The following is a 13,922-nucleotide window of genomic DNA, read 5'->3' as shown; positions in this document are numbered from 1 at the left end:
AGAAAAAGGTTACCATTTAATGCTGCATTTGCCTTTTTTTTTTTTTATTCTATTGTTGGGTTGGTGACAAAATCAGGTAGATCATGCACTTATGACAAAGTATTATATATATTTCCATTATAGATTGGACCATGTTGTGATGAGAATTGAGAATCAATGGCAACAATAAGCTCAAGAGTTATACATCAGATCAGAACACAGAGGAACAAAAAAGTTAGTAGCCTATTATTGTTGTTGGTGTTACTACTCCTCAGTCCTCACTAGTGTCATTGATTCCCATGACAACATGGTCAAGCCAAGAAGGGGTTTCAGATTCAGTGTGCAGTGCTGAAAAGAATGGTCCATGCCATGAGTTGATGAGACAATAATACACACATCACTGTCATTTATTATAGAACAGACTATTATTAATTAATGATTCATCAAATGTTGGTTTTTGACTGTTGTGAATGGTCTCAGATCAGATGCAGTACACTTACTATGTTTGATTGGTACAACCATTTTGTTTGATCTACCCTATAAAAGAAAGAAAACATTACAGATTGTACTGATCCTGTGTACTGGAATCATGTGCTACTCCCTTAAAAAATTTTACCAAATTTTAAAATATTCTACTATTCATGTTAGTTGACATATTTTACATCTATATATCTCAGAAGAAGGGTGCATTTTTTTTTGTAGGAAAGAAAATGCTCTTGCTTTACCCAACAATAGGGTGAAGTTTCAGATAAAAGAATACATTTTTTAGTGAATGAATTCTATCTCAAACATGTTATTCTAGCATATGAGCAGTTGAGCACAATGCAGCTTATGGTGCATGATAATAATAATGCAAATTGCAAAATAAATATCAGCAGGCATAATTTATCAAGATAAAGTGATGAACAGAAGCTTGATATTTTTTATTTTTGGTCCCAAGATAGAATTATATTGGCCCAGCTCTTTCCCCCCTTTTTTGGTCTAAAGCCTATCTGTTTTTTCACATGTGAAAATATGTGTATTTCCAATGTAGCATCAATTTCTTAAATGGGTTTGGTCTCATTTCCCATATAAGTCCTAACTGGACATCTTTACAAAATGTGACATAAAAAAGAAACCTGATATCATGACTATTATTGGAAATTTTCATGTCACAGGTTGTTTTATCCATCAGCATGCACAACCCAGTTACTAGTCCACTAAGAATGTCATCACTATAACTCCATCCAAATAATGTAATGTTATTTATTTATTTGTGTCAACATCCAAATAAGCCTTTAAGCTACCCATGATTTAACAATTACATAAAAGTAAACCTTATTTATGGTCAACTCTTCATAGCTTTATGATAATAAACATTGAGTCACATTACAATTATCAACATCACATGTAAGAACTTTCAATATAAAATTCCCTCAACAAAATATTAACTAAAAACAAAAGCATTTCTCATCAATTTCTTATTAAAAAGAGTTCCAAATGATCAAGCTTTTCATACCTAACAACCATCCACCAACTACATACTAAAACCATTATTAAATCTACCACCATTAAAAAAAAAAACATCATAGCCACCCCACTTATTATTCAATAACTATAGGCAGCCATAACATCAAAAAAATAAGAATAAGAGCCTAAAGTTTATTAGTCAGTAAAACCAGGAACTGTAGCATGTGACTCAAGATTCTTAGCAGCATCAGAGGCCTGAACAGAAGGGTTAGGCTCAACAGTTTCAACAATAAGCTCCTTTGGCAAATCCTTAATACCCTTAAGATAGAAAGTGTACAAGATCTTAAAAGGGTACACAATTTGATGAAGCTTGACTTGGCCTGAAACACCTTCAAAGATTCCAGAACCACCTGTGACAGCAAGGTATGTGTCTTCATAGGTCAAGTATGGACCCTGAACAGCAATGTGGCCATAGTCACCAAAGTAGAAACTGTATATTGCTTCATAACGATCACCACCTTTCTCTGCTTTGTTTTGGATCAAAATGCAGATACCTGCTGTTATGCCTATGCGCTTTTGAAGGTCTCCAGTGTACAACTGCATAATAATATAATTGAAAAGATTATAATATGAATAATCATATGATGATGTTTGATCACTAACATAATTCAATCATAAAAAATAAATTACCTTGTTAGTGAAGGGTACAAGATCACCAAGGGAATTCACAGTTTTCTGGCTCAATCTAAGGTAAATGGGACTTCCACGGTCACGTTCATTGATCTCATAAACACTCAGTTCTTGAACCCTCTCTACATAACATTGTGCACAATAAACATAAACATCATATGACATCAATAAAACAAATGAAATTAAAAACAAGATCTATGTATGTACCTGCAGCTTCAGATGACTCAGCCTGGCTCTTGCAAGAGAATGATTTCTTAGGAACTGAAGTGAAGTAGGAAGAGTGTGGCAAAGTGGAGTTAAGCTTGAGGCTTCTAGTGATTGATGTGTTTGATGGTGAAGTGAATGGTAAGAGTGATGATTTGATAGGTGGGGCTGTGAAAATTGATCTTGATGATGTGTTAGCAGGCCTAATAGAAGAAGCAGGGATTGTTCTCAAAGCATAGCTTGATGAGGCCATGATCAATGATATTGCTAATAATCTTATCAAACTTAAATATTTAGAGATATTGGTATTGGTATAACACAAAAGTTGGTGACTGAATGTGATGAAAAAGGGTTGGCAAATGGTGGTTTTATATATAGGGAATAATAGCATAAGAAGTTAGGACAACGAAATTTGAATGTAGTGTGTGAACTTGTATTGGCTTACCGGCTAAACAGGTGGACGGTGGTAGGAATATGAAGTATGAACCATGTGATGGAAATTGTGAAATGTAAAAGAACCATTATTTTGATGAGGGTCAAATAGTCAATGATGGCTAGAGGCAAAAGTGGACGGTACAATATATAGTGCCTCATTTTCTTCTGTTGGGAATTTGCTACTTTTTGTTTTGGTGATGAGGGAGGAAACAAAATACTAACAATTATCACACTAGATTCCAATTCATGTGTTATTTGATTCATTTATTTTAAGCCCACGAGCTTTTGATCCTTTTTTATTCAAACAATTGACTAATGCATACACATCTGTAGAAACAATAGTATTAAAAGATTGAAGTTGTTTTAACTTCAATTAATTAAGCTCATCCATTAAATCATGTACTGCATTATTTTGTGTTATTGATATTAAATGTCATTGCTATTCTTTCTTACTGTTGAGTGCATTCTTATGCGTTTAAGTCATCAATTCATTATTGTTGCTCAATAGTGAAAGATTTTAGTGTGGGCAATTTTGTAAGCAACAGTGCTACATTATAACACAAGATACATGTATGAATGATCACAAAGAGAAATAAAGAGAGAATCAAAATTATCCACTAACAATGGTTGAATTTGAAATTTTATAGTGTAATGTGCTTGTGTCCATGCTTTAAAGGATTTATATACTAGCTATTGGTTTATTTTATATACAGGTTGCTGCACCTTTTCATAGTAGTCTAGTTTCATCTTTGTTTATTAATGAACATGCTTTCTTTGAAAAAAAAAAAAAAAACCACTATGCATATACTCTTATAACAAATATCATTTTGACTTCAGTATTGTTAGCAACCAAATTTATTTTCTTTGTTAATATATAATTAATTAATAACAATTTATTTTTATTCCAATGTTAGAGGTGTTTGGTGTGGTGCTTTTGAAAATATAAAAAACATAAAACCCATAAAGCTCCATGTCAACATCAAAATATGATTAGCCAACTAATGTAAGGCACACCTATGCTAGGCTTGAAAGTTGAAACATCAGTTAGTTCAAATTCTTTAGGCTTTAAATTATTTACAGAAATGGTAAAATCTACAGAGGTTGAGAATGGAAGAACTGCCATAAGATGAGGAACAAGCTTATGAAATCTAATCATTTCTATGATAATAATGTTTTGTTACACTGAATATTCAACCATAATAATCATTATTTGTAAGATTATACAGGTGGAGGAGGCAAATCAAGCAAAAGCCAGAAACCAATACAATCTTCAGAATCTAAATCTTCTTGGATGGCAAGAAAATGCAGACCCCCACAAGCTTTCTTTGCTGCTTCCCAAGCTTCAGCTTCACTAGTTGTCACTGGAGTCTTCTTATAGGTGGCGTATACATACCGAGTCGAAATTCCAACTGAAAGAATAAGGCTCGCGCGAGCAGTGTCTGCTTCTACGGCACAGATCTCCAATCCATTCATCCAAGCTGTGCCACCAAATGATCATAATTCATAAGAATGATGTGGAAGAAAATTCTACTGCTTTTTTTGGGAGGATAAAATGAATGATGATTTGCAGTTATGTACCTGCTAATGCTGTAGCTCGAGAAGATGCAACAGCAAGTCCGGGGATCAATGTCTTGTCATCGATTTCAATACCCAATAAATCAAGATCAAGCCCAGCGCCAAACACAAATTTTGTCTCTAAAGATGAAACCTCCTCTCGAACAGCTTAAGAATGGATTATTGGAAGTTAGAGAGGTATGGTATACCATATGAAGATAACTCAAAATACTAAAGCATGAAATTCAGATTTCTAAAAGTAAGGAGAAAAAGCTTCAATCCGTTGTAAAATGCAAGCAATATAATCTATGTAATATAGATAGGATCCATAACTCAAATTAGTGTAAGGAAATTGATGAGTAAAAGGGAAAGGTAAGGTCTATTTGATTTCTATTTCCATTTTCTGTTTTCTTGTTTAAGAAATGGAAGCAAAACTTAGTGTTATATTATTTTCACTATTTTTAATTTAGGATACTAAAAATGAAGACACAAACTAAACACAGCCTAAGGGTATCGTATGTCGAGCAATTGCGAATTAAATGACATGCGAGCTGTGGCCAATTTACCTGAATAAGGTAATTGAACAAATGCCCATCTTTCCCCAAACAAATTCTCTGGAAGTTCTGTTGGGAAAGGATTATCTAGGGCCAAAAGAGGCTTGGATCCTTGTTGAAATCCAGGATGCCGCATATATACAGTCTCATAGCGCTCTTCTAGCCATAGAAGTAATGACAAACACTGAAAGGGACCATATGAATCACATTAAGTATACAAAATTGATGTGTGAACTCAATGAATCAATATCAAAATAAGATTCTAAATATACCAGGAAGTTATATTTCCTCATTTTAAGCACACAGATAATAGAGGTATTTCACCCTACACACAATAGCCAAGAGGTGCCATTAATTTGGGAAACTTATGTACAGACCTAATTTGTGGAGTATTTGAACCACTTAAATGAATAATCAAACCAATCAGGGGAGTAGGAGATAATAATGTATCTTGAAAAATTTAGACAAGTTCATGAAGATCCTTAATACTCAATATTTTAGTCTAGTGCAACAAGAACAAGCTAACTCTTGAAACATTGCCAAAACTGCTTTACAATTCTTATTACCTCATTGAGTCACTGTAACACTAATTAATTTCGTGAAGCACTGAGTTCACTACCAAGCAAATTGTACTAATCGAACTAACCTTCTGCAGCTTTGGAAAACTTTCTAATCCAACATGTAATAAGTTATGACCTAGCTGAGAATGGTTTACAATTTTTTGGATTAAATGGAAATTTATATACTACTAATAAAGTCCAAATGTAAAATAACCGATATCAAGTGATTGGATTGACTCTTTACTATCTACTTATTCCCTTTGATAAGTCAATTGGAGTGCATAGTCACACAATCAATGATGCAGCAAATGTGAGAAAACATTATTGAATGTACTAAGAAAAAGGAAAAGAAATTGGCAAAACCTATAGCAAAGCGATATTAAAAAAATAAATATCATACACACCCGTTTACTTGGAATAGATTTTATGTTGAGCTCCTTAGATGCTTTTGTAATAATTGTCTGCATCTGTGACCTACAAAGTAACAACAAAAGTAATCAACATTCCATACTATATACTATGAACACCAAGTAAAAGAATATTCTTGTACAAAAGTGCCTGTAAATCTAGATAGAATCAGAATGCCATGCTCTGTTATCTAATTTTAGTCTCCTCTAATTGCTGAAGAAATTTGACAGCTGAAGTCACTGGCTAAGGCCTAACGGAACATTTGTTTATGAACATTACAAGTGATTTTCTTTTCCCCTCCTTTGCTTTTACAAAATTTCCATATCTCAGCTTCTACTCACAAGCTAAAAAGCTCTCAGCTTTTGGCACAAAAAAGTAACTTAGGTGATAAACGAATATTTTATTTGATTAATTTATATTTTCAGCTGCCAAACCTAATGAGACAATTGTACAAACACACAGAATGCATAAACTTCAAACTTAAAAACCGAAATCAAGTACCTGAAGAAGCGAATTTTTTCAGGCAAAGGGACACCCAACTCCTCCGAAATAGTGACAATAGCGTCCTTAAGCGTGATGCTATTAATGACATTGTTGGGAAAATACTTAGTGTACTGCAAAGAAAGCGAGTTGTCACACACAACCAGCTCCCAAAGCTTCTTCCCTCTAACATCAAGAATGGGCCTTGAGCAGAAATCGAGTTCCCAGTCAGTTATGGACTCAGGGTCAGTTTCAGGGTCAAGATAGCACATTTCCGCAGTTGGGTCATCGTCTTCATCCTCAAAATCCTTCTTTTCTTCCTCCTCTTTCTCCTTCTGGATCGACACGGAGCTCTCAGACACCGATGAACATGTACGGAAATGGCGGAGTAGTGGGAGGTTCCTAACTATGTTTTTGTTTGAGGGAGTGATTAAAGATATTCTAACAGGTTTTGATGGGTTTATAGTGAAGTGTTTGGGCTTTGGGGTTCTAACTGTGGTGTGGTTGAAGCTCAGAGTTGCCATGGCTTCAACTCTGTTTAACTGATCAGAGAGTTTGTTGTTCTGAGGTAGTTATCCTCTGCCACATGTTTCGGTTAATGTTCATGAATCATGATAATGATCATATTCTCTTTTTTTTTGCGCCTCTGTTGTTTTGGGCTTATTTGGGCCATTTAACACCCAAATTAGTTGGGCTATTCAAAGAAAGCTGTATAGGCCCAATTTAGTAGCCCAAACTTGTAGTTTAGACTTTAGACCCAATTCTTGACCAAAAAAAAGACTTTTAAGAGTTTAGACCCAATTCTCAATCTTATAAATATTATTCTGACAGAACAAAAAAAAGTTATTCGTATTAAAAAAAGAAGATAATATGGAAGAGAATATGGAATATCTCTTCTTAATCTTAGATGCAATCAATTAATAAATGTGAAGCAATAACATATGATATGCTCAAACATTCTGCTGCTGCATGCTGCATATAGTTCCAATAAGTTGCAGCCAAACACACACACCATATCTACAAGTGGTGGTGGCGCCGCCCATCAACTTCAGGTAACAGCCAAATAAAAGTTACAAAACCAACAGTTACTTGAACTTCCTAATTATTGCTCACTGCAACAATAACAACAGTATCCATTATTTAAACAATGATTTTTTTAGAAAAATATTAATTTTTTTAACCATGGCTCTTAAATTTTAGTATTTTATGGTTAAAATAATTAATTTGAATTAGTCAAATGATTAACTCATTTGTTGGTTTATGCAAGTCTTAGAATTGACTCTTGTCTTGAGTATGCAGTAAGTTAGGCTGCGTTTGGTTTTGAGAATAAAAAAAGTTATGACACTAAAAATAAGATACAAAAAATAGAGGCGACAAATTAGTGTTCTTATATTTTATTTAGTAATAAACTTGAATAAATTATGAAAGTCTAATTTATTTTTATTTTTAAAAAAAAATTGGAAAAAAGTATAACAATAAAAAAATAACAAAAATAATAAAAGAAAAAAAATATGTTGTGTCTTATTAATGTCTCTGTATTTTTTCTGTCTATGATGGATACAAAATACATTAATTCAATATCTCTATATTCCGTACCCATAAATAAACCTTACTCTATTAGTCGATAAATACTTAAATGGAGCTCAAATTCACGTCGGATCAAAGAATATTGTAAAAATTAAAAAAAAAACACTATTAAAACTTAAAAATGTTCTACTAAAATTAAAGATTATATATAAATAGTGTTTTACAAGTCCACATTTCGCTCAATGTTTAGTGAAATTTACGTATAAGATTCTCAACTGATCCAAAATCCAATTATGGGGAGACTAAACACTATACAAGAAATAATGCATGCTTTAATTTAAGCTCTGATCTCCAATGATGATTTTCCGAATTAAATTAGCGTTTCTCTACTTCTTGTACATTGTCTTATAGGCAATGATCAATTGGTAACCAAGTACACTGCACCGTACTAATAGGGCATGGTTAAACGTGCATTATAGTCTTAGTTAATTAGATCAAGAAATGTACCGAATTATCACCACCAATTCTTTTAATTTGTTTGTTTTGTTCAACTTAATTGGGAAAATAAAAAATCTAATCCGTGAAAAAATTTAAGATTTGTTTTGTTTTTCATTGAAACATGAGGTGGACAAGGTGGATTACAAGATTGTGAAGAGCAAGCAATAAATCTTGGTTTTGTCTACAGTATGAAAGGCAGTGGCCATGCCAATCACGAGCATTTCACGTGTTGGGATGTCTTCTTAGTGCAATACAGCTTTGTGTTTTCGTCCATTAAGGTATTCTTAGACCAAAGCCAGAAAGGAACATTGTTTAGACAATATAATGTTGATATATAGTGAATCAATGAAGCCCTTCTAGACATATATTTAAAGTTCCCATGCCGTTTTTTGCTTATAATCTTTAATAATGAAACACACCCAAAACGGAAATAAATTATTCTTTATATGCAATGTTTGTTCAGTACTTAGATAATGAACTGTATCTATTATTAAAAATATTTTCAGAACAAGTTAATCATATATATTAAAATATTATTGTATTGAATGAACATAGACACGTGTTACGGTCCAAATCTTAGGTTGGATTAAAATAGTGATTAGTCTAAAAATACTCTTTTAGAAGTATAGCAATCTATAAATAACCTAAGTTAAATCATATCTACGTATGTAAATTATACGTGGATATATTTAGATTATTTTCAAAATCTCTTTTTAAATACTATATATATATATATATATATATATATATATATATATATATATAATTTAACATTTCCAAAATATTTTATTTGACCAAAATTTTAATACCTATTAAATCTCTACCGATTTAATTGTTGGAGTATTTTATTGTCATAGAAACGTAAACTTAGAAAAAAAAAAGTTTGCCGTAACTTGGTACCTCATTCTTACAAATTTATAATAATAATGTTAGAAAAACAAAAAAAAAAGTCTTATTTAATATTTATTAATTATTATAATATTTAATGAATATTAAATAAAATAAATTTTTATTATTTTTAATTAATTTATTTTAGTTAACAAATATTTTTCATTTATATTATAGTATGTTCTATAGTTATAAGAGAGAATTCTAATTTTATTTTTAGAGCATGTGTCTATTTAGACACATATTTTATTAATTTATAGAAAAATATGGGTAGACAATAAAAATATTAAATAATGTGAATAATGGAATATATCAGATGTTTAATTCACTAGGTGTGCGAATAGTTATTCTAATATTAAGATTTATGTGAATAATTTTGGGTGTAGTATATTTTTATTTTATTAGGCCAATTTTAAAATTTATTATTCACATTGTTCACAAAATTTATTGTCTACTTAACAAAGTCTTTTATTTATTATTGTTAGATAAAATTACGGTTTATATATATATATAATTTATTTACCCTTAAATTAAAGTGTCAAATGGTCACCACTTTAGAATAGGCAAACAAATCTTACTGGTGGATTAATATAGATTGGGGTGGATCCGTGGACCCCTTCAACGTGAAAAAAAATCACATTTTATATTTCATGCCCATGCTTAAGCCACATTCAACTTCCTTTTTTCTCTATTAAAATAGATTTGTTACCGTTTTAAATAATATTTTCCTTAAGTTTTTGTTTGATGTATGTTCCTCTCTGTCTGCTTTAGCATTAACAATGGTTTAACCCCCATTTCCTTAATAAAAACCTGATTGACTTTGCTTTATTGTTAGTTTTGGCTCAAGTGATTTGATGGATATGATAATACTACAACTAAAAAGAATGTAATAAATAATCCAACAAGCTTTAAGTAAGGATAAGTTATCTAATTATGCATTGTTCTATCTTATTCTTTTGGAGGATAAGTTATCTTAAAAATTAATTTTTATTGGAAATAGAAAAATAAATAGGTGAGCACAGGTCGATTTGGTTCTGATTCAAGGTAAAATTAGAATCGAACCAATTAAAGTAATTGATTTGGTTTGATTCGGATTTGTGTTTTTTGTATATGTATCCGAACCGAACCAATTCGTTTTTAAACGGATTAGTTCGGTTCGGATAATTGGATACCCGATGACTTTGAAATTAATAAATAAATCTAAATTTTTATCTTAAAAATTCAGCAAGTACAACAAATATGTAACATCAATAAAAATAATCCAAACATGTTAAATATCAAATACATTAAAAACTAAATACATTAAAATTCAAACATATTAAACACTAAACACATTAAAATTCAAACATATTAAAAGCTAAATATAAAAATGTGATAGAAATATATATTTTTTATTTAATTAATATATGATCGAGTTCTCAGGTTAGTTCAAATTTCACACTCCCAGAATCGATATCCGAACTAATTATTAGAAATAACCATCGATTTGACTCGGATTAAACTCGATTACCCGATAATTCTAAAACTAATTTAATTGATTTGGTTTGGATTTGGACGGATAATCGGATAATCGTGCCTTACTCACCCCTAAAAATAAGTTTAAAAGTTTGACATTTTTCATCTTTGCCATCATGTTAGGACAAGTGCAATTTAAGGGATATATAAAAGATTATGGCACTAATTAATGACATAATAGTGCAAGACAAAACTTTTGTTTGTGCTCCCGGCCCAAAGACTAGGGGAAAGATATATATTTATTAAAAAATAATTAAAAGCTGATTAAGAAGCTGATATTCCAAGTGATATGGGTGGAGCACAAGAGAAAACATATGGGATTACGTTCGGTGTTAGGTTAGGATGAAACCCTAAAATGCACTAATAATAATTAAATTGGTCGGGTTTAAAGAAGTCATCATCCTGAATAATTTCAGATTCACCAGTTTTTGTTTTTTGTTTTATCTTCTTCCACACAGTTAATTACGTCACCAAATAAATATAATAATTTTAATTTTCATCTATTATTAGTATAAAAAAATTGCACATAAATAAATAATTATATATTATTATTTATTATATAAAAGAAGAATTAATTTTTAAATTTAATATTTAAAATATTATTTAAAGAATTTAATTTTGATACACTGCTAATGTAAAATAATTTTACACATGCATTCAATTACGTAATGCTACATCAGTAAAAATAACTACTTTTCATATTGATCGTCGTAAATAGTCATCCGAAAGAACAGATGTAATTGTATGACTGTGTAAAACACTTTACACTATTAATGTATCAAGATTAAACTCATTATTTAAATATATAAATTTTTTATATTGTGATAGTATTAAAATTAAACTCATTATTATGACATATATTTTTGGTCTTCAATCTTATATCAAGAGATTAAAGAGAAATAATGTAAATAAAAATGTCACTAAATAATATCCTTGTTGTAGCACAATATATATAGTAACCCGTGCTAAAAATAAACAACTAATTAAGCAATACTTTAAAGTTGATTTCACGAAATTTCATACATATGGCTGATGTGAGAGTGCTAATAAATAATAGTAGACTATAGTCGCATGACATGACAAGGAAACTTCTTCACTGTTTCTTGGCCTAATTATGAGGTCCGTATGTATAACATAGTCATGAAAGCATGGAAAATAAGCTCCAATATCTAAGATAGATGGCCTTCTATTAATTAGGTATATGATGAATGTATCACTTTTTCTTATGACCTAATTCAACCATCACTAAGATCTGAATCATATTATTTATATGAGAAATGTTAGAACATTAAAAAATTATTATTTTTGGTCAATAATTAATTATTAATATTTAAAAATATAGATTAAAAATATATTATTTAATTATTAGACAAAAAAATTAAATTAATAACTAAAAATAATAATAAAAACTAGTAAACTCTACTAATTTTTGAGTATTTTTTAAATTCAAATTACGACTATAAATTTTATAAAAGAAAAGGATAGAAGTCTTATAATAAAAAATATGTTAAAAATCAAATTTGATATTTTTTAATTAAAAGAATAAACTAAATCAAAATATATATGACCCTTTCTCAAAAGATAAAATAAAATTAAAAAAAAAAACAAACAATACATATATCACCTTTATAAATACATATCATTTAGGTTATTATGCTAACTCTATTATAGATAGAAAATATTTAGTAACAAAAAAAATTAGTTAAAATTTATTTTATTTAATTAGTATTTATTAATTATTATTAAAATTAATAAATATTAAATAAGATATTTTTTTCTTTTTAACATTACCAATTACACTTTAAAAAATTTTAGGAAACCAGTAGATTTTGTGATTTTTAGTCATCAATTAACTATTAATAATATTTTTAATGGTGTGAGATTGTATCTAATGATATAAAATAATTCAATTTTTTTTTAATAGTTAAGTGTTGGTCTCCTAACACTCCTCTTATACTTTTTTTTTCCGTGTAATTAAGATGCTTTGCATGGAATTTGGAGTGGGGGGAAATTAACTAGTATCACTATTGAATAAACATGAGTATTATTAGTTTGTTTGGTTTAATTTCAATATTGGCCGACCAGATATCTTGGTGGTTGATGCCACATTAATATTAGTGCTAAGAAGAAAGAGAGAGAGAGAGAGGGAAACAAAAAATGGGAGCATGGAATCTGAAATGATGGGGGGCCTAGGGGACATTTTCTTATGGGAACCATGGACCACACCACGCACGCTTTGCTCTATAAGAACCCCCTTTCAATCCTCCATCTCTATATATAACACTTTCTTTCTTTAAGCTTTGAGCCTTCAACACACTCACTCAAACATTCCAATTCTCCATTGTTTGAGAAGTGTACAAGTGTTAAGGTTTATCAATCAAATATGAGTAATAGTGAATCAATGAGAAGAGGTTCCTCTTCTTCTTCTTCTTCTTCTTCAAAGAAGAAGGTATCATGTAGAAGGCTTGGAGGGTATATTAGGGAGCAAAAAGGAAGACTTTACATAATTAGAAGATGTGTTGTTATGCTTCTATGCTGGCATGATTGATGAGTTAATGAAGAACCTTCTTCTATGCTTCTATATGCATGCATTCTCTAACAACAATCAACCACTATTGTTTCATTATTATTATTATTATTATTATTCCCTTTTTGGATATGGTGGTGATGTGTTCCTTCAAATCAAGGATAATCCAAGTCTCAATCAAGCATCATATATATGAGTTAAGGGCATGGTCTATCTTGTTCTTTAATTTATTATATATTATCATCATCACTTGTATGTAAATACTAGCTAGCTAGTAGAGAGAGAGAGAGAGAGAAAGAAATGTTAGTTTGACACAAGTTTTCATTTATATATATATTATGATCATGCCTCAAATCTTTCTTTCCTACATGCAAAAGCATTTTAATAGTATTAAAATTTTCAGTTCATATTTTGTACTCTTCAATATCTCATCATGATCAGAAATATTTGAATGTTTTTGTTCCTTAGCTTGTCAAGTTGATATATTTTATTTATTTATAATCTTGTTAATTTCTTTAGAGGCAATATATACAATAAGGTAAAAATCTTATATAGTTTTTAGAATTAGTAATAATTAAAGGTTGTTTATGGTAAAGAAAACTAAATAATTGAAGGTTCTTTTCATGATTAGCTAGAGGGGAAATGGGGAATATT

General features: G+C 30.2%; 3 protein-coding genes across 3 annotated transcripts; 1 reads left to right on the top strand and 2 right to left on the bottom strand.

Moving 5' to 3' along the window:
* Positions 1-1,405: 1,405 nt before the first annotated feature.
* Positions 1,406-2,668, bottom strand: LOC130973526 (allene oxide cyclase, chloroplastic-like). The gene is made up of 3 exons (XM_057898094.1): positions 2,326-2,668; positions 2,119-2,240; positions 1,406-2,025 (listed from the first exon to the last, which is right to left on the bottom strand). Exons 1-3 carry the CDS (start codon positions 2,573-2,575, stop codon positions 1,624-1,626), a joined length of 774 nt encoding a protein of 257 aa, XP_057754077.1. The 5' UTR covers positions 2,576-2,668; the 3' UTR covers positions 1,406-1,623.
* Positions 2,669-3,839: 1,171 nt separating this feature from the next.
* Positions 3,840-6,900, bottom strand: LOC130973691 (protein TAB2 homolog, chloroplastic). The gene is made up of 5 exons (XM_057898317.1): positions 6,335-6,900; positions 5,830-5,899; positions 4,878-5,049; positions 4,336-4,479; positions 3,840-4,235 (listed from the first exon to the last, which is right to left on the bottom strand). The coding sequence occupies exons 1-5, from the start codon at positions 6,835-6,837 to the stop codon at positions 3,976-3,978; spliced, it is 1,149 nt and encodes a 382-aa protein (XP_057754300.1). The 5' UTR covers positions 6,838-6,900; the 3' UTR covers positions 3,840-3,975.
* Positions 6,901-13,045: 6,145 nt separating this feature from the next.
* Positions 13,046-13,610, top strand: LOC130972954 (small polypeptide DEVIL 3-like). Its single transcript, XM_057897306.1, has one exon. The coding sequence runs from the start codon at positions 13,125-13,127 to the stop codon at positions 13,287-13,289; it is 165 nt and encodes a 54-aa protein (XP_057753289.1). The 5' UTR covers positions 13,046-13,124; the 3' UTR covers positions 13,290-13,610.
* Positions 13,611-13,922: the final 312 nt, after the last annotated feature.

The sequence above is a fragment of the Arachis stenosperma genome, chromosome 4, assembly GCF_014773155.1.
Source record: "Arachis stenosperma cultivar V10309 chromosome 4, arast.V10309.gnm1.PFL2, whole genome shotgun sequence".
NCBI classification, from domain to species: domain Eukaryota; kingdom Viridiplantae; phylum Streptophyta; class Magnoliopsida; order Fabales; family Fabaceae; genus Arachis; species Arachis stenosperma.
Note: the sequence above shows the minus strand (reverse complement) of the source record. Positions and strands in the feature narration are given on the sequence as shown.